This window comes from Gigantopelta aegis, chromosome 13 (genome assembly GCF_016097555.1).
Source record: "Gigantopelta aegis isolate Gae_Host chromosome 13, Gae_host_genome, whole genome shotgun sequence".
Lineage (NCBI taxonomy): Eukaryota > Metazoa > Mollusca > Gastropoda > Neomphalida > Peltospiridae > Gigantopelta > Gigantopelta aegis.
The window spans coordinates 39008742-39031551 of NC_054711.1; the positions used below are offsets into that span (position 1 = coordinate 39008742).

At 37.7% G+C, this 22810-nt stretch overlaps 1 protein-coding gene across 11 annotated transcripts in view; it reads left to right on the forward strand.

Moving 5' to 3' along the window:
- Positions 1-22810, forward strand: part of LOC121387649 (titin homolog) — an 83553-nt gene that overhangs the window by 25564 nt on the left and 35179 nt on the right. For 10 of the 11 annotated variants that reach the window (XM_041518826.1, XM_041518828.1, XM_041518832.1 and 7 more), the window contains exons 14-20: positions 1814-1879; positions 3007-3062; positions 13137-13198; positions 14059-14673; positions 15627-15950; positions 18024-18063; positions 21391-21548. In XM_041518826.1, coding sequence (XP_041374760.1) covers positions 1814-1879; positions 3007-3062; positions 13137-13198; positions 14059-14673; positions 15627-15950; positions 18024-18063; positions 21391-21548 — 1321 coding nt within the window. The remainder of the gene's footprint in view (positions 1-1813; positions 1880-3006; positions 3063-13136; positions 13199-14058; positions 14674-15626; positions 15951-18023; positions 18064-21390; positions 21549-22810) is intronic. The other variant, XM_041518835.1, reaches the window with a different exon arrangement.

Here is a 22810-nt window from a genome sequence, read left to right on the forward strand (position 1 = left end):
CTATTACTCGTTCCAGCCAGTGCACCACGATTGGTATATCAAAGGCTGTGGTATGTGCTATCCTGTCTGTGGGAAAGTGCATATAAAAGATCCCTCACTGCATTAAAAAAAATGTGGATTTCCTCTCTATGGGTTTCCTCTCTATGAAAATGACCATGTGTTTGACATCCAATAGCTGATGATTAATAAATCAGTGTGCTCTAGTGGTGTCGTTAAACAAAACAAACAAACAAACCATCCATCCATCCATCCATAATTCATTCATCTATTTATTCACCCATTCTTCCATCCATCATTCATCTATCCACCCATCCATCCATCCATCCATGTATGCACCCACCTATCCATTCACCCATTCATCCAACAGACATTAGCAATACAAAGAGTGGGACGAGACGATGCTGACGGTGATGCTGATGGTGATGCTGACGGTATAAAGACTCTTACAGACTGGCAGCAGCTCATGCGTACAGTCTGACTAAAAAAGTTCAAATAGATTAATTTCAATGAGAGCCTCTAGACTGAGGCGGGGCGTAGCCTAGTGCTTGTTTTGCGATTACTTTGAGATCGATCCCCATCTGGGGGCCCATTGGGCTATTTCTCGTTTCAGCCAGTACACCATATCTGGTATATCAAGTGCCGCGGTATGTACTACCCTGTCTGTGGCATGATGCATATAAAAGATCCCTTGCAACTAATGGAAAAATGTAGCGGGTTTCCTCTGTAAGACTGTATGTCAAAATTACTAAATGTTTCACATCCAGTAGCCAATGATTAATAAATTAATGTGCTCTAGTGGTGTCGTTAAACAAAACAAACTTTTTATTTTGCGTCTAGACTGGATGCTTGTGATGTGCATCTGCAAAATGCATGCGGCAAGCCACAATAAAATAATCAACCACATGCTTCTCTGATTTATTGGGCAGTGCTGTCATGCTGAAAATGATATAAAAATTGAAGATGAACATTTAATCAAACGAGTTAAAAAAGTTCCTATTATTCGGAATACACATTTCCTCTCCTACTTGTTGTAACAGCTTAATATAGTCCAGTTTGGGAAATAGTTCCTTATGAAAAAAAATACTGCAAAATTCAGATATGCTTTTTGAAATCTTTCTTTGATGATTACACGTAGGTTGACCTCTGTAGTATTTAAATAACCCATTGGTTTAAAGTAACCTGTTATAATGTAGTACTAACTGATAACAACTGTGCAAGTGGTGTACTGTCACTTGTATAACAGCAACACGAGGCAGTGCTCTGACATGAGGGTGGCTGACTGACAAAATTTTGTGGTCATCCTATATGTATATTGATGGGTTTTTTACACAGTACTTATCATTTGAAATTAATTAGTCACATGACTCTGTCGATATTGTCGTATTCTTCATAGACTATATTCTGACATAGAAATTGTATTGACCTGCATGGCGTAATTAATGATGGTGTGTAACCTTAAACTCTAAGATGATGTAAGTGGAGACAGGCCTTGGTGGCGTCGTGGTTAAGCCATTGGACATGATATAAGGCTGGTAGATACAGGGTTCACAGAGTGAGTTTTAACGACTCAATGGGTAGGTGTAAGACCACTACACCCTCTTCTCTCTCACTAACCACTAACAATTAACAACTAACCCACTGTCCTGGACAGACAGCCCAGATTTCTGAGGTGTGTGGCCAGGACAGCGTGCTTGAACCATAATTGGATATAAGCACGAAAATAAGTTAAAATGAAATAAAATGTAAGCGAATTTGACGGTATACAGCAAGTGACTCTCTCTCTCTCTCTCTTTCTTGTTGTGTTTTTTTTTAGCGTTTCTTCTCTAAAAGCCAAGTCAAGTGCCAGTCTGAGTGCAGAATCAGTTGCCATAATGCGAAGGTTAGTGAGGGTGCCAGGAGCGGGTTTCACTCTGTGTTGGGGCGTGGGATGATCGATGATGCAATTACAACCAGTTCTCGATATTAAAGTATGCTGAGGTGTCTTTTAAATGATTATTTCTTTTCTCTAAAGCTAGTTTTTAGCACTCGCCTGATGCGCAGTCAGTCGAGGATCGATCCCCATCAGTGGGCCCATTGGGCTATTTCTCGTTCCAGCCAGTGCACCATGACTGGTATATCAAAGGCCGTGGTATGTGCTATCCTGTCCGTGGGATGGTGCATATAAAAGATCCCTTGCTACTAATGGGAAAATGTAGCGGGTTTCCTCTCTATATGACTGTCAAAATTACCATATGTTTGACATCCAATAGCCTTGAGATTGATCCCTGTCGGTGGGCCCATTGGGCTATTTCTCGTTTCAGCCAGTGCACCACGACTGGTATATCAAAGGCCATGGTATGTACTACCCTGTCTGTGGGATGGTGCATATAAAAGAACTTTTGCTGCTAATTGAAAAGAGTAGCCCATGAAGTGGCGACAGCGGGTTTCTTCTCTATCTGTGTGGTCATTAACCATATGTCTGACACCATATAACCATAAATAAAATGTGTTGAGTGTGTCGTTAAATAAAACATTTCTTTCTTTCTTTCTTTCCAATATTTCTCACTCCAGCCAGTGCACCACGACTGGTACATCAAAGGTCGTGGTATGTGCTATCTTGTCTATGGGATGGTGCATATAAAAGATCCTTGCTGCTAATCGAATAGCCCTTGAAGTGGCGACAGCGGGTTTCCTCCCTCAATATCTGTGTGGTCCTTGACCATATATCTGATGCTATATAACCAGAAATAAAATGTGTTGAGTGCGTACTTAAATAAAACATTTCCTTCCTTCCTTCTTTCCAATAGACAATGACTAATAGTGCTAGTGGTGTCGTTAAACAAAACAAACAAACTCCAGTTTTTTTATAAACAGGGCTGATCTTAGTACATGTAAATAACAAATATTAATTATAATCACATGCATGTTAAATACTACATGTGTTTCTGTTATGACAACTTTTTTTTTTATATCATTCGGTTAATGAATATTATAATGATGATCATAATAGTACATCTTTTTTGTCAGGTCACGTGCAAAGAAAATGGAGGATATTGCCAAAACTGAATCTTTAGTCGGCAAACGTGAGTTGTGCTAGGCTCCGACTGTCAACTGTAAGGACAGAGTTGGCCAACTCAGTGGTTGCATTGTATTTTCCTTCACTCCCAACTTATGATGGGTGTGCTCAGATTAACAACTAATCAGTCGTAGGCATTCTTTACGACGAGAATCAAGTCGTAAGAGTCCTCAGACTAGCGTCTGGACAGTCGTGGATGTCATGAGATCAGCAAATTGGCCATCTCTGTCATGACGGTTGGCAGTTTGAGCCTAGCATTGCATAGAGAATTCTTCATTAAGTGTTTTTTTAATATGGAAAATATCAACTGATGCTCTGCTGGATTAAATAGTGATTAACTAGACGAGGTTGATATTTTATATATTAAACTTTAGGCTACTGTAAGGGACGGGATGTAGCCCAGTGGTAAGGTGCTCGCTCGATGCGCGGTCAGTCTGGGATTGATCCCTGTCTGTGGCCCCATTGGGCTATTTTTCTTTTCAGCCAGTGCACCATTACTGGTATATCAAAGGCCGAGGTATGTACTACCCTGTCTGTGGGATGGTGCATATGAAAGATCCCTTGCTGCTAATCGAAATGAGTAGCCCATGAAGTGGCGACAGCGGGATTCCTCTCTCAATATCTGTGTGGTCCTTAATCATATGTCTGATGCCATATAACCGTAAATAAAATGTGTTTTGTCATTAAATAAAACATTTCTTCCTTCTTCTGACTGCTGTATTAGTTTTTGACAAAAAAACATGTTGATGGGGTACAAGTTTTTAGCATTTACGCACATATTTTATCTTACAAAATAATGTTCATTTATGAAAGGGTATTATATTCTTGGGTTATTCTCATTTGAATGAAATTTCACAGTAGTTAATGTTGTTTAAAATAAAGCAAAAAATTGATAGTTGCATTTACTTAAGCGCATTTGTGGCCAGGTGTTTGTTATTTGCGGCCAGTATTTTCCGATCATTGCACTTAACTGATTCATATCCCAATATTTCCTGATTTTTGTGGTTGGTAAAATGGTTAAATCGGGCAGAATTGAAATTCTGCGTGACCCATTTATCGGTTATGCATAAATAAAGCCAGGTAACCCATTTCCTTTTTTGCATAACCCGTTATATTCAAATAAATGGTGCTCCAAATTTTGCGTGAACAAAAAATAGGTTACGCAAAATTAAATTTGCGTGAGCATCGCGCGAATGAAACGATCATTCTCACAATTTTCAGAGGCCTGTTAAATTTGTTATCAAATTAGCTGTCCCAATCAGCTATACATCTCCACAAAATAATCGCGACCTTCCTCCATTGTTATCAAATTAGCTGTCCCAATCAGCTACACAACTCCACAAAATAATCGTGACTTTCCTCCATTGTTATCAAATTAGCTGTCCCAATCAGCTACACAACTCCACAAAATAATCGTGACTTTCCTCCATTATTATCAAATTAGCTGTCCCAATCAGCTACACAACTCCACAAAATAATCGCGACTTTCCTCCATCATTATCAAATTAGCTGTCCCAACAGCTATGTAACTCCACAAAATAATTGCCACCTTCCTCCATCGTTGTCAAATTAGCTGTCCCAATCAGCTATACAACTCCACAAAATAATTGCCACCTTCCTCCATTGTTGTCAAGCAAAAATACTTAATGAAAACAACCCTTTCAACAAAAAATTTCCACATATATGTTAAAGAAAAAAAAAGAAGTCATTTTCAATCTTGATCAAAGCTATTTCCCGTTCTTTTATTAGTTCCGGCCAGTCATATGTGCAAAATGGTGGGCAGTATGAATTATTGAATGAACTGCATGCGGTATACAGTATGTCAGGTTACTTGATATCAGGCGAGATATCTTGCCTGTAGTAGTGAGAAGGTTAATACCGGCCTCGGTGGCGTTGTGGTTAGGCCATCGGTCTACAGGCTGGTAGGTACTGGATTCGGATCCCAGTCGAGGCATGGGATTTTTAATCCAGATACCGACTCCAAACCCTGAGTGAGTGCTCCGCAAGGCTCAATGGGTAAGTGTAAACCACTTGCACCGACCAGTGATCCATAACTGGTTCAACAAAGGCCATGGTCTGTGCTATCCTGCTTGTGGGAAGTGCAAATAAAAGATCCCTTGCTGCTAATCGGAAAGAGTAGCCCATGAAGTGGTGACAGCGGATTTCCTCTCAAAATCTGTGTGGTCCTTAACCATAATATTATGTCGGACAGCATATAACCGTAAATAAAATGTGTTGAGTGCATCGTTAAATAAAGCATTTCTTTCTTTTTTTGAGAAGGTTAATAAACCAAGAGTAGCAAAGACTATATATTCTGTAACAATTCTGAAATAATATTGAAATAGCCTTCATTGATATTATTACAACTGACGTCATCACAATTGGCAGAAATGTAGTTTGACATAATGCACTTTTAAATAAATTTTATCAAAAAACGTTGTGTCCAGGTATACAGCCAGATCTTGTTGGATTGTAAACAATGACCCATTAATTGTCAGCAATGAATATATTAATTGGGTTAATTCACCAAAATATCAAATGGGTTTATGCCATGGATACATGGTTAATATGTGAAAATATCAAATGGGTTTATGTCATGGATACAGGGTTAATACGTCAAAATATCAAATGGGTTTATGTCATGGATACAGAGTTAATACATCAAAATATCAAATGGGTGTATGTCATGGATACAGAGTTAATATGTCAAAATATCAAATGGGTTTATGTAATGGATACAGGGTTAATATGTCAAAATATCAAATGGGTGTATGTCATGGATACAGGGTTAATACGTCAAAATATCAAATAGGTCTGTGTCATGGATACAGGGTTAATACATCAAAATATCAAATGGGTTTATGTCATGGATACACCTCAAAATATCAAATGGGTTTGTCATGGATACAGGGTTAATATGTCAAAATATCAAATGGGTTTATGTCATGGATACAGGGTTAATATGTGAAAATATCAAATGGGTTTATGTCATGGATACAGGGTTAATACATCAAAATATCAAATGGGTCTATGTCATGGATACAGGGTTAATATGTGAAAATATCAAATGGGTTTATGTCATGGATACAGGGTTAATAAGTCAAAATATCAAATGGGTTTATGTCATGGATACAGGGTTAATACATCAAAATATCAAATGGGTTTATGTCATGGATACAGGGTTAATACATCAAAATATCAAATGGGTTTATGTCATGGATACAGGGTTAATACATCAAAATATCAAATGGGTCTATGTCATGGATACAGGGTTAATACGTCAAAATATCAAATAGATCTATGTCATGGATACAGGGTTAATACGTGAAAATATCAAATAGATCTATGTCATGGATACAGGGTTAATATGTGAAAATATCAAATGGGTCTATGTCATGGATACAGGGTTAATACGTCAAAATATCAAATGGGTCTATGTCATGGATACAGGGTTAATACGTCAAAATATCATATGGGTGTATGTCATGGATACAGGGTTAATACCTCAAAATATCAAATGGGTTTATGTCATGGATACAGGGTTAATACCTCAAAATATCAAATGGGTTTATGTCATGGATACAGGGTTAATACGTCAAAATATCAAATGGGTCTATGTCATGGATACAGGGTTAATACGTCAAAATATCAAATGGGTGTATGTCATGGATACAGGGTTAATACCTCAAAATATCAAATGGGTTTATGTCGTGGATACAGGGTTAATACGTCAAAATATCAAATGGGTTTATGTCATGGATACAGGGTTAACACATCAAAATATCAAATGGGTCTATGTCATGGATACAGGGTTAATATGTGAAAATATCAAATGGGTTTATGTCAATGATACAGGGTTAATACGTCAAAATATCAAATAGATCTATGTCATGGATACAGGGTTAATATGTGAAAATATCAAATGGGTCTATGTCATGGATACAGGGTTAATATGTCAAAATATCAAATGGGTTTATGTCATGGATACAGGGTTAATACATCAAAATATCAAATAGATCTATGTCATGGATACAGGGTTAATACGTCAAAATATCAAATGGGTTTATGTCATGGATACAGGGTTAATACGACAAAATATCAAATAGATCTATGTCATGGATACAGGGTTAATACGTCAAAATATCAAATGGGTTTATGTCATGGATACAGGGTTAATACATCAAAATATCAAATGGGTCTATGTCATGGATACAGGGTTAATACCTCAAAATATCAAATGGGTTTATGTCATGGATACAGGGTTAATACCTCAAAATATCAAATGGGTTTATGTCATGGATACAGGGTTAATAAGTCAAAATATCAAATGGGTTTATGTCATGGATACAGGGTTAATACGTCAAAATATCAAATAGATCTATGTCATGGATACAGGGTTAATACGTGAAAATATCAAATAGATCTATGTCATGGATACAGGGTTAATATGTGAAAATATCAAATGGGTCTATGTCATGGATACAGGGTTAATACGTCAAAATATCAAATGGGTCTATGTCATGGATACAGGGTTAATACGTCAAAATATCATATGGGTGTATGTCATGGATACAGGGTTAATACCTCAAAATATCAAATGGGTTTATGTCATGGATACAGGGTTAATACGTCAAAATATCAAATGGGTTTATGTCATGGATACAGGGTTAATACGTCAAAATATCAAATGGGTCTATGTCATGGATACAGGGTTAATACGTCAAAATATCATATGGGTGTATGTCATGGATACAGGGTTAATACCTCAAAATATCAAATGGGTTTATGTCGTGGATACAGGGTTAATACGTCAAAATATCAAATGGGTTTATGTCATGGATACAGGGTTAACACATCAAAATATCAAATGGGTCTATGTCATGGATACAGGGTTAATATGTGAAAATATCAAATGGGTTTATGTCAATGATACAGGGTTAATACGTCAAAATATCAAATAGATCTATGTCATGGATACAGGGTTAATATGTGAAAATATCAAATGGGTCTATGTCATGGATACAGGGTTAATATGTCAAAATATCAAATGGGTTATGTCATGGATACAGGGTTAATACATCAAAATATCAAATAGATCTATGTCATGGATACAGGGTTAATACGTCAAAATATCAAATGGGTTTATGTCATGGATACAGGGTTAATACGACAAAATATCAAATAGATCTATGTCATGGATACAGGGTTAATACGTCAAAATATCAAATGGGTTTATGTCATGGATACAGGGTTAATACATCAAAATATCAAATGGGTCTATGTCATGGATACAGGGTTAATACCTCAAAATATCAAATGGGTTTATGTCATGGATACAGGGTTAATACCTCAAAATATCAAATGGGTTTATGTGATGGATACAGGGTTAATAAGTCAAAATATCAAATGGGTTTATGTCATGGATACAGGGTTAATACGTCAAAATATCAAATGGGTCTATGTCATGGATACAGGGTTAATACGTCAAAATATCATATGGGTGTATGTCATGGATACAGGGTTAATACGTCAAAATATCAAATGGGTCTATGTCATGGATACAGGGTTAATATGTGAAAATATCAAATGGGTTTATGTCAATGATACAGGGTTAATACATCAAAATATCAAATACATCTATGTCATGGATACAGGGTTAATATGTGAAAATATCAAATAGATCTATGTCATGGATACAGGGTTAATATGTGAAAATATCAAATGGGTCTATGTCATGGATACAGGGTTAATACGTCAAAATATCAAATGGGTCTATGTCATGGATACAGGGTTAATACATCAAAATATCAAATGGGTCTATGTCATGGATACAGGGTTAATACGTCAAAATATCAAATGGGTTTATGTCATGGATACAGGGTTAATACGTCAAAATATCAAATGGGTCTATGTCATGGATACAGGGTTAATACGTCAAAATATCATATGGGTGTATGTCATGGATACAGGGTTAATACGTCAAAATATCAAATGGGTTTATGTCATGGATACAGGGTTAATACATCAAAATATCAAATGGGTCTATGTCATGGATACAGGGTTAATATGTGAAAATATCAAATGGGTTTATGTCAATGATACAGGGTTAATACGTCAAAATATCAAATAGATCTATGTCATGGATACAGGGTTAATATGTGAAAATATCAAATGGGTCTATGTCATGGATACAGGGTTAATACGTCAAAATATCAAATGGGTTTATGTCATGGATACAGGGTTAATACATCAAAATATCAAATAGATCTATGTCATGGATACAGGGTTAATACGTCAAAATATCAAATGGGTTTATGTCATAGATACAGGGTTAATACGACAAAATATCAAATAGATCTATGTCATGGATACAGGGTTAATACGTCAAAATATCAAATGGGTTTATGTCATGGATACAGGGTTAATACGTCAAAATATCAAATGGGTCTATGTCATGGATACAGGGTTAATACATCAAAATATCAAATGGGTCTATGTCATGGATACAGGGTTAATACGTCAAAATATGATATGGGTTTATGTCATGGATACAGGGTTAATATGTCAAAATATCAAATGGGTTTATGTCATGGATACAGGGTTAATATGTGAAAATATCATATGGGTGTATGTCATGGATACAGGGTTAATACATCAAAATATCAAATGGGTCTATGTCATGGATACAGGGTTAATATGTGAAAATATCAAATGGGTTTATGTCATGGATACAGAGTTAATACGTCAAAATATCAAATGGGTCTATGTCATGGATACAGGGTTAATACATCAAAATATCAAATGGGTGTATGTCATGGATACAGGGTTAATACGTCAAAATATCAAATGGGTTTATGTCATGGATACAGGGTTAATACGTCAAAATATCAAATGGGTTTATGTCATGGATACAGGGTTAATACGTCAAAATATCAAATGGGTTTATGTCATGGATACAGGGTTAATACGTCAAAATATCAAATGGGTTTATGTCATGGATACAGGGTTAATACGTGAAAATATCAAATAGGTCTATGTCATGGATACAGGGTTAATACGTCAAAATATCAAATGAGTTTATGTCATGGATACAGGGTTAATACGTCAAAATATCAAATGGGTCTATGTCATGGATACAGGGTTAATATGTGAAAATATCAAATGGGTCTATGTCATGGATACAGGGTTAATACATCAAAATATCAAATGGGTCTATGTCATGGATACAGGGTTAATACATCAAAATATCAAATGGGTCTATGTCATGGATACAGGGTTAATATGTGAAAATATCAAATGGGTTTATGTCATGGATACAGGGTTAATACATCAAAATATCATATGGGTTTATGTGATGGATACAGGGTTAATATGTCAAAATATCAAATGGGTTTATGTCATGGATACAGGGTTAATACATCAAAATATCATATGGGTTTATGTGATGGATACAGGGTTAATATGTGAAAATATCAAATGGGTCTATGTCGTGGATACAGGGTTAATACATCAAAATATTAAATGGGTGTATGTCATGGATACAGGGTTAATACGTCAAAATATCAAATGGGTTTATGTGATGGATACAGGGTTAATACCTCAAAATATCAAATGGGTTTATGTCATGGATACAGGGTTAATACGTCAAAATATCAAATGGGTTTATGTCATGGATACAGGGTTAATACGTGAAAATATCAAATGGGTCTATGTCATGGATACAGGGTTAATATGTCAAAATATCAAATGGGTTTATGTCATGGATACAGGGTTAATACGTCAAAATATCAAATGGGTCTATGTCATGGATACAGGGTTAATACATCAAAATATCAAATGGGTCTATGTCATGGATACAGGGTTAATACATCAAAATATCAAATGTGTCTATGTCATGGATACAGGGTTAATACGTCAAAATATCAAATGGGTCTATGTCATGGATACAGGGTTAATACGTCAAAATATCAAATGGGTGTATGTCATGGATACATGGTTAATACATCAAAATATCAAATGGGTCTATGTCATGGATACAGGGTTAATATGTCAAAATATCAAATGGGTTTATGTCATGGATACAGGGTTAATACATCAAAATATCAAATGGGTTTATGTGATGGATACAGGGTTAATACGTCAAAATATCATATGGGTTTATGTGATGGATACAGGGTTAATATGTCAAAATATCAAATGGGTCTATGTCATGGATACAGGGTTAATACGTCAAAATATCAAATGGGTTTATGTCATGGATACAGGGTTAATACGTCAAAATATCAAATGGGTCTATGTCATGGATACAGGGTTAATACGACAAAATATCATATGGGTTTATGTGATGGATATTATTGGTAATCTATAGGATAAATAGAGATTATTATACGAGCTTGTTTGTTGTACTGATTTTATGAAATGAGTGTCAGGATTCTTGTAATACATGAATCCTGACCCAGGTTTGGTCAAATCAGTACAAGTCACACGCAAGTGTAATCATTTCTTTATTATCCACATTATCCAAAATATTATTCTCGTGAATAACAAGCTATATATAGGGCCATGTCAGAACTTTTCAAACGTAACTAAACAGAAACGACATAATTTTCCGAGATGATGTCATTTTGATAAGTGGTTACACTGTGGGAGCCACATTAAGTTATGACATCACTTCACAAAATTACATCATTCGTTGTGCATGTGAAATCATTAAGACACACGTGGGTCATACTGGTAATATTTCCCTGAATATCTTGAACTATATGTGGATAATAAAAATTAATATTTCATCTCATTGTAGTTTATTTCCCTACATCTGTCCATGCATTTCTCTGCATCTGGAATTTGCAATGGGGTCGGTAACAAGCTCGCCTGAGGTGCTTTGGGTAATGGGATTAAACCCCCTGGGTGGACCCGTTCTCTAGCTCCGATTAGGGATGTTTTTCTGTCCCATTTCATTTCAACTTATTTCCGTGCTTATATCCAATTAAACTGGCCTCGGTGGCGTTGTGGTTAGGCCATAGGTCTACAGGCTGGTAGGTACTGGGTTCGGATCCCAGTCGAGGCATGGGATTTTTTATCCAAATACTGACTCCAAACCCTGAGTGAGTGCTCTGCAAGGCTCAGTGGGTAGGTGTAAACCACTTGCACCGACCAGTGATCCATAACTGGTTCAATAAAGGCCATGGTTTGTGCTATCCTGCCTGCGGGAAGCACAAATAAAAGATCCTTTGCTGCCTGTCATAAAAGAGTAGCCTATGTGGTGACAGCGGGTTTCCTCTAAAAAAACCTGTCAGAATGACCATATGTTTGACATTCAATAGTCAATGATAAGATAAAAAAAATTAATGTGCTCTAGTGGCGTCGTTAAATAAAACAAACTTTATATCCAATTAAGGTTCAACACGCTGTCCTGGGCACACACCTCAGCTATCTGGCTTGTCTGTGCAGGACAGTGGGTTAGTTGTTAGTTGGTTAGTGGTTAGTGAGAGAGAAGAGGGTGTTGTGGCCTTACACTTAACCATTGAGCCCTTGAGAACTTGCTCTGGGTTGGAGCCGGTACTGGGCTGCGAACCCTGTACCTACCAGCCTGTATAGTCCAATGGCTTAACCACTGTGCCACTGATGCCAGTTTTCTGGCCCCACCACTGCTCATAACTGGTATATCAAAAGCCATAGTATGTGCTTCTTGTCTAATGGAAACATTTAATGGTTCTTCTCTGAGACTATATGTCATAATTACCAAATGTTTGAAATCCAATAGTAAATTAGTGTGCTCTAAATCAATGTGGCGTAATGTTCAACTTTCCTAGTTCTATCAGACGTCCACTCAAGATTTTCCAGTAAAAATTAAAAAAAATTACTAAATGAAATTATTAAATTTTGTAATTAAAAAAAAAAAATTCTAATTAAAATAATGTGGGTTTTTTCCATTAGTAAATTAAATTATTTATTTGTAAAAATGTTTATGTGTATTCAGTTGAAGACACATGTAGATAATAATGCTTACATTTCTTAGCGAAATTTAATAAGTAATTTTGACAGGTCAGACCTTTAATTTTGTGTAGTTTTTGTTTTATAGAGTCTGAGGGACTGTCCACTGCAAAACTGAACAAATATAGCAATGTCTCGAGGACAGAAATGGTATTGTTTAAATATAGCGGTGTTAAAGTTGGCATTGCCTTTACTTCTGTTAGACTAGTTATTAGACCATTTATGACCAGGCTGGCACTTACATGTAGTGCTTACAAAACCCTTTTAAAGTTCATTCATTCATTCATTGTACATCTATTCATTCATCTATCTGTCCTTCCATCAATTTACCCCCTTCCAGCCATACATCTATTCATCCATCCATTCATTCACCCATTCATCCACCCATCCATCCATCTAACTGTCATTCCATCCATCTAAGCATCCATTCTTTCATCCACCCATTCATCTATCAATCCACCCATCCACCCATCCATCTATCCATCTATCTCCCCATCCACCCATTCATCTATTGATCTATCTCCCCATCCACCCATTCATCTATCCATCTATCTCCCCATCCACCCATTCATCTATATGTCTATCTCCCCATCCACCCATCCATCTATCTACCCATATGTCTGTTCATCCATCCCTCCACCCATCCGTCCATTCACCCATCCATTCACCCATCCATCCATCTATTCATCCATCCATCCATCCATCCATCTTATCACAAGTCTGTGTAAATTCATCTAATGGCATGTAGTTAATTCAGTGAATCATTCTTTCATCTATCCATCCATCCATCCATCCATTCAGCCATCTATCCATCTAACCATCTTGTCACAAGTCTGCGTTAATTCATCCAGTGGCATGTAGTTCATTCAGTGAATCATTCTTTCATCCATCCATTCATTCATCCATCCATCAATTCACCCATCCATCCATCCATCAATTCACCCATTCGTTCACCCATCCATCCATCCATCGATTCATTCACCCATCCATATAATCCTCCATTGATCCAGGGTGAAGCATCTCGCACCACTCTGGGTAGCAGTAGCATGGTCTACTCTAAGACAGACATGGCTGACAGCGACAGCAGTGTACGAATGCCCATCGACATCGATTCGCAAGACATCGGCGCACGGGACACCTCGGCAGTTGCCACCAGCTCAAAGGACATTGGCATCCACATGACATCAGCAGTCGACATCGGTGCACGCGTCACATCGCCCGTTGACATCAGCTCAGAAGACAATGGCACCCGCATGACATCTGCAGTCAACATCAGTGCACGTGTCACACCGGCATTTAACATCAGCTTTGAGGACATCAACACTCGTGACCCGTCGGCAATCGACACCTCGGCGGTTGACACAGGCAGAGCGGCGGCTAACCTCGCCGCACGGCTGGGCAGAATCAACCGCAGCAACCTGTCGTCAAGTTCGGCGGCCGAAATGGCGCACCGGCTGGAGAAGCAGCTAGCAGAAGGTGTGCCGCCCACCGCCATCATGGATCTGGCCGCCGGTCTGTTGGGTATCGTGTCAGCAGACATTGTGGCAGGATGTACGACCAAGTCCGTGAAGAATCTCGCCGAACAGCTGGTGGGCAATTTAGAGTCATCGCAGCTGTGGAATACGGTAAGTATTATTAACCGTGTTTGATATATATAGAATACTATACGAGTTTTCGCTAGATATAATTTTTACGAAACAAGTGAACTTCCCAAGGTATCTGACCAAACGAAAGTGAGGTCAGATACCATGGGAAGTTCACAAGTTTCGTAAAAATGATGTCTAGCGAAAACGAGTGTGGTATTTTATTTATTACCTACCTTCAAACAATTGAATATTTGTCATAAAAAATAGAAATTCCTGCATTTTGAATATGTAAACATTTTACACTGTGGCGGAATGATATCACAAGACTGTGCACTACGGTATGTCCCAAAGGTTGCCGCTTAACAAAATAGTTTGTGCTACTTCCGGGTTTTTTAAAAATCCATATTTCGTCCCCAAACCAGTTCGCTACCTGTCTGGTCATCCCAGTTTTACATATATACATATATATTTTTATTACAGAAAAAAATGAATGAAATGTATAGTAAAAGTTGTGGAATGTTGACAACGTAATTTTTCATGAATGAAAAAAAAAGTCCCGGTAGACTTACTGTCCAGCCAATGAAAAGACGTACATCCGGTACGACCCTCGTGGTGCGTACCGTATTTGTACGACACCGCTATACGTTCACCAGGTGGGTGATAAAGTTCTATACGTAGAGAAATGATGTCAGTGTTGATAGTTCTGTATTGGGAAACATTGCCAGTATTGATAGTTCTATATATATAGGGAACTGGTGTCAGTGTTGATAGTTCTATATATGGGAAACTGGTGTCAGTGTTAATAGTTCTATGTAGGAAAATTATGTCAGTGTTGATAATTATATATGTAGGGAAATGATGTCCGTGTTTATAGTTCTATATATATATAGGGAAATGATGTCAGTGTTGATAGTTCTATATATAGGGAAATGATGTCAGTGTTGATAGTTAGATAGGGAAAATGATATTAGTGTTGATAGTTCTACATGTAGGGAAATGAGGAGGACATCGGCACCCGCATGACATCGGCAGTCGGCGAGAACCAGTATGACGCAGGCAGAATGGCAGCTGACCTTGCCGCGCGGCTGGGCAGACTCAACCGCAGTGGCCTGTCATCGAGTTCGGCGGCCGAAATAGCGCACCGGCTGGAGAAGCAGCTAGCAGAAGGTGTGCCGCCGACCGCCATCATGGATCTGGCCGCCGGTCTGTTGGGTATCGTGTCAGCAGACATTGTGGCGGGATGTACAACGGCGTCTGTGGAAAATCTCGCCGAACAGCTGGCGGACAATTTAGAGTCGTCGCAGCTGTGGAATACGGTAAGTATTAACCATGTTTGATACAGATCTATAGAGGGAAATGATGTCAGTGTTGATAGATCTGTATAGGAAAATGATGTCAGTGTTGATAGTTCTATATATAGGGAAATGATGTCAGTCTTGATAGTTCTGTATATAGGAAAATGATGTCAGTCTTGATAGTTTTATACATAGAGAAATGATGTCAGTCTTGATAGTTCTATGTAGGGAAATAATGTTGGTATTAATAGCTCTATATAGGGAAAATTATGTCAGTCTTGATAGTTCTATATAGGGAACTGGTGTCAGCGTTGATAGTTTTATGTATAGGGAACTGGTATCAGTGTTGATAGTTCTATATGTAGGGAAATGATGTCAGTGTTGATATTTGTATATAGGGAAATGATTTCATTGTTGATAGTTCTATATAGGGAAAATGATGTCAGTGTTGATAGTTCTATATATAGGGAACTTGTGTCAGTGTTGATAGTTCTATATAGAGGAAAATGATGTCAGTGTTGATAGTTCTATATATAGGGAAATGATGTCAGTGTTGATAGTTCTATATATAGGGAACTGGTGTCAGTGTTGATAGTTCTATATATAGGGAAATGATGTCAGTGTTGATAGTTCTATATAGAAGAAAATGATGTCAGTGTTGATAGTTCTATATAGGGAAAATGATGTCAGTATTGATAGTTCTATATAGGGAAAATGATGTCAGTGTTGATAGTTCTATATAGGGAAAATGATGTCGGTATTGATAGTTCTATATAGGGAAAATGATGTCAGTGTTGATAGTTCCATGTAGAGAAAAATGATGTCAGTGTTGATAGTTCTATATAGAGGAAAATGATGTCAGTGTTGATAGTTCTATATATAGGGAAATGATGTCAGTGTTGATAGTTCTATATATAGGGAACTGGTGTCAGTGTTGATAGTTCTATATATAGGGAAATGATGTCAGTGTTGATAGTTCTATATAGAAGAAAATGATGTCAGTGTTGATAGTTCTATATAGGGAAAATGATGTCAGTATTGATAGTTCTATATAGGGAAAATGATGTCAGTGTTGATAGTTCTATATAGGGAAAATGATGTCGGTATTGATAGTTCTATATAGGGAAAATGATGTCAGTGTTGATAGTTCCATGTAGAGAAAAATGATGTCAGTGTTGATAGTTCTATATATAGGGAACTGGTGTCAGTATGGATAGTTCTATATATATAGGGAAATGATGTCGGTGTTGATAGTTCTATATAGGGGAAATTATGTTACTGTTATTAGTTCTATATAGGGAAATGAAATCAATATTGATAATTTTATAAGGGAAATAATGCCAATGTTGATGGTTCTGTATGTAGAAATGATGTCGGTGTTGATAGTTCTATATAGGGAAAATTATGTCAGTGTTGTTAGTTATATAGGGAAAAGAAATCAATATTGATAATTTTATAAAGGGAAATAATGCCGGTGGTGATAGTTCTGTATGTAGATATGATATCATTGTTGATAGTTCTATATTGAACCCTTCAATCTCTTTCACATACATGTAGCATGTCTGATGCATTGAGACTACATTTTGATGGCAATTTATTAAGAAAGTTACATTTAAATGGAATTTGTTTGGGAAAAAAATATTGTTATAACTGTTGGTGTGGGTTTAAAATTTAATATATTTTATAAGAGTTTTAGCATTATTTGGTATATAGTTACATGCCAATTCATCAGTTCTCTACTACGTCAAATGGACTATAGCTTAGAATAGGTTTTTTTTTATGGTTGTGTTGATTTGTTTATGTGTGACTGACTGTGTGTATGTGTGTCTATGTATGAGTGTTTGTGTGTGTGTCTGTATGTGTGTCTGTCTGTATCTGTGTGTGTGTCTGTCTGTTTGTGTGTGTGTGTGTGTGTCTGTATGTGTGTGTCTATCTGTGTCTGTGTGTGTGTGTCTGCGTCTGTGTGTGTGTGTGTGTGTCTATGTCTGTGTCTGTGTGTTTGTGTCTGTGTGTCTGTCTGTGTTTGTTTTGTTATTAAATTCCCGTTTCCTGTTGATTAAATATAGCCCTGTGTTTTGTTTTCAATTTGTCCAGCCTACTGAAGAAGGAACCATCCCACTGGTTGCAGTGACAGGTGAGATTCATGTCATTTATACTTATTTTTGTGCATCTATCCAATGTTCGAGATTAAAAGTTTTGGGCAGTATCCCAGTTGGATACTAACATTTCAAAATCTGGTATCCCACCTGAGAATTTAGTATTATATGGTATCCCGGTGGGATACTGGATTCTTCAAGTCTGGTATCCAAAATTAAATTCTGGTATCCCAGGATATCGGGATACCATTAATCTCGAACACTGATATCCAAGTAAGGTCCAAGTATGCTGTCCTGGCCACTCACCGTAGCTATCTGGGCTATCTGTTCAGGTCAGTGGGTTCATGGTTAATTTGTTAGTGAGAGAGAAGTTGGTGTAGTGCCTTACACCTATTCATTGAGTCATTAAACTCGCTCTGGGTGGGAGCCAGTACCAGGATGCGAACCCAGTACCAACCAGTCTTAAGGCTGATGGCTTAACCACTACACCACTAAAGCTGGTACAGGTCAGAGGGTTTAACATGTACATTCAGAGCAAGCTATTGTAGCGCAAGCCTGTCCTGGGCACAGGTGCCAGCCTTGGCCGGATCCTCCGTCCAGGACAGGAAAGGTGGGGGTGGTGGAAGGAAGGACCACCAGCAGGTGGGGTGGGTGTATGGGTGCTATGGGTTTTTGAATCTGGAAGGAGCGGTCGGAATTTAGCCAAAGAGAATGGGTGCGCGTTTTGAATGAAGGAAATTTGGCGCCTTTTTGAACGGTCGATTGAAAGATAAAGTCAGGAGCTACAAAATGTACGTATAGGTTGCTGGTACAGGTGAGTTGTACTACTTGTAGGTATAGCTTCCAAAATAATATCCTGTGATTGGCTGGTCTCCACACTGTATAGTAAACACTGTTTTGATTGGCTAGGGCAGTTTTGTTAAACTTCATATTACTGATTTTCATTGACCACTTCAACAAAACATCATTGTATAGACATCATCATTATCATCATCATCATCATAATCATCATCATTATCATCATCATCATAATCATCATTATCATAATCATCAGCATCGTAATCATCATCATTATTATCATCATCATCACCATCAAGGGTCGAAATCAATTTTGTAGTGTGGGAAGTAATCTTTGCCTGTCAAATTTTAAGATGGAATCAAATGCTAGAAATTGAGTGAAGCAGTTCCAGGGCTTCTAGAATTTTTGTAAAATCCACTAGCCATGGGATCGGTGATTTTACACATTTACTAACGATGATTAAAAGATCACTAGCTCTACAATTTTATTAATAGTAATAATTAGATATGTCGCCTAAAGAGGTATATAGAACTTAAAACCACTAGGAGTGGTTGGGGAAGGATATTCATATTTACAAAATAGATTTATTTAAATGCAGTATTTGACAACTTTTTTTCACTAGCCATCAGGCATGGCAATGGTAGTTATTTACTAGCCCAACATTGAATATCACTAGCCATGGGAGTGGGGCTACCATAATCTAGAAGCCCTGACAGTTCTAGATACGAGTCTCAGAATCAGCACTGCATGTGGTGTAACTTTTGTGACAATTTGTAAGACGTGAAACACATGTGGATAGAAATAAAAGATTTATATTATCGGAACCTTTTAAAAATCAATAATTCTCTAAATATTTTAAATACTGTCCAAGATAAGATGGAAAGCAAAAGCTGCTTTTTTCCCGCCCGGGAGTTGGTCACTGGCGAAGTCAGAGGCCAGATCCGAGGTGGGCGTGCCTGAACCTTTGTGGATATGGGCACGTAAAAAGAGTTCCTATCCTATCCTAAAAGCTGCTTTTGACTGATGTTGATTATCTGGGACGTACATTTATAGTCCAGTGGTACCGGGATGTAGCCCGGTGGTAAAGTGCACCCCTTATGCATGGTCGGTCTAGGATCGATCCCCGTCAGTGGGCCCATTGAGCTCTTTCTCGTTCCAGCCAGTTCATCACGACTGGTATACCAAAGACTGTGGTATGTGCTATCCTGTCTGGGATGGTGTGTATAATAGATCCTTTGCTACTACTGGGAAAATGTAGAGGATTTCCTCTCTATGACTGTGTCAAAATGACCATATGTTTGACATCAAATTGCCGATGATTAATAAATCAGTGTGTTCTAGTGGTGTTGTTAAGCAAAACAAACTATTGTATAGCCCAGTGGTAAAGCACTTGCTGATGCACTATCGTTCTAGGATCGATCCCCATTAGTGGACCCATTGGGCTATTTCTCGTTCCAGCCAGTGCACCACGACTGGTATATCAAAGGCCGTTGTGTGTGCTATCCTGTCTGTGGGATGGTTGATATAAAAGATCCCTTGCTATTAGTGAAAAAAACGTAGCAGGTTTCCTGTCTGTGACTCTATGTCAGAATTACCAAGTGTTTGACATCCAATACCCAATGATTAATAAATCAGTGTGCTCTAGTGGTGTCATTATACAAAACAAACTTTAACTTTTGTGTGGCAATTACTGCCTGTCACCTATTAATTCTGAGCCTTGATTAGCATTATAACGTCATCATCATTATTATACTCATCATTATCGTAATCATTTTCATCATCCCCTGCGCATGCTGTAACCTCACCATGGTGCAGGGATGTAACATTTTCTTTGAGAATGGCCAATACAGCACAAAATTGAAGTTTTGAGTAAAATTCAGTATCCGTAAAATTCTGTGATATTTGTGTTTTTACACTGTTCTTTACACTGTTTTTGTTTAAACCTTGAATTTTTATATTGATGTTGATCATTACTTTATTTATTTGCATTACCATAGTTTGACACCCAATAGCCGATGTATTTTTCGTGCTGGGGTGTCGTTAAACATTCATTCATTCATTCATTCATTCATTTTCATCATCATCGTGATAATTATCATCATCATCGTCTTCATAATCATTTTCATCATCGTCATGATTATTATCATCATAATCCCTATCATCATCATCATTTTCATCATTATCAGGGCGGGATGTAGCCCAGTGGTAAGGGTCTCGCTCGATGCTCAGTCGGTGTAGGATCGATCCCAGTCAGTGGGCCCATTGGGCTATTTCTCATTCCAGCCAGTGCACCACGACTGGTACATCAAAGGCTGTGGTATGTGCTATCCTGTCTATGGGATGGTGCATATAAAAGATCCCTTGCTGCTAATCGAAAAGAGTAGCCCATGAAGTGGCGACAGCAGGTTTCCTCCCTCAGTATCTGTGTGGTCCTTAACCATATGTCTGACACCATATAACCGTAAATAAAATATGTTGAGTGTATCGTTAAATAAAACGTTTCTTTTCATCATCATCATCATCGTTGTCGTCAACATTGTGGTTGTTATTGCTGTTACTGTTACAGTACCCGAGAACTGGAGAGAGTTTCTCCGGACACCTAGTGCCCTGGAACGGAAGCGATTCTACAAAATTCTTACCGACTTTGTGGAGGGCAGAATTACGTCAGCTCAGAGCTTTCCGTCCTTTCCAGCAGGGAAGTCGTGTGAGCCCTACAGTGAACAAGTGGGTATTGACAGTTACAGTGAACATGTGGGTATTGACAGTTACAGTGAACAAGTGGGTATTGACAGTTACAGTGAACATGTGGGTATTGACAGTTACAGTGAACATGTGGGTATTGCCAGTTACAGTGAACAAGTGGGTATTGACAGTTACAGTGAACAAGTGGGTATTGACAGTTACAGTGAACAAGTGGGTATTGACAGTTATAATGAACATTGACAGTTCCGGTGAACAAGTGGGTATTGACAGTTACAGTGAACAAGTGGGTATTGACAGGTATTGACAGTTATAGTGAACAAGTGGGTATTCACAGATACAGTGAACAAGTGGGTATTGACAGTTATAATGAACATGTGGGTATTGACAGTTATAGTGAACATGTGGGTATTCACAGATATAGTGAACAAGTGGGTATTGACAGTTATAGTGAACATGTGGGTATTGACAGTTATAATGAACAAGTGGGTATTGACAGTTATAATGAACAAGTGGATATTGACAGTTATAGTGAACAGCTGGGTATTGACAGTTGCAGTGAACAAGTGGGTATTGACACTTATAATGAACATTGACAGTTACAGTGAACAAGTGGGCATTGACAGTTACGGTGAACAAGTGGGTATTGACAGTTACAGTGAACAAGTGGGTATTGACAGTTATAATGAACAAGTGGGTATTGACAGTTATAATGAACAAGTGGGTATTGACAGTTATAATGAACAAGTGGGTATTGACAGTTATAATGAACACTGACAGTTACAGTGAACAAGTGGGTATTACAGTGAACAAGTGGGTATTCACAGTTATAGTGAACAAGTGCCCGGTATTCAGTTGTAGTGAACAAGTGGGTATTCACAGTTATAGTGAACATGTGGGTATTTACAAATATATTGAACATGTGGGTATTGACAGTTGTAGTGAACATGTGGATATTGACAGTTATGGTGAACATGTGGGTATTGACAGTTACAATGAACATGTGGGTATTGACAGTTACAGTGAACATGTGAGTATTAACAGTTACAGTGAACAATGGGTATTCACAGTTATAGTGAACATGTGGGTATTTACAAATATATTGAACATGTGGGTATTCACAGTTATAGTGAACAGGTGGGTATTGACAGTTATAATGAACATTGACAGTTACAGTGAACAATTGGGTATTACAGTGAACATGTGGGTATTGACAGTTATAGTGAACATGTGGGTATTGACAATTATAGTGAACATGTGGGTATTGACAATTATAGTGAACATGT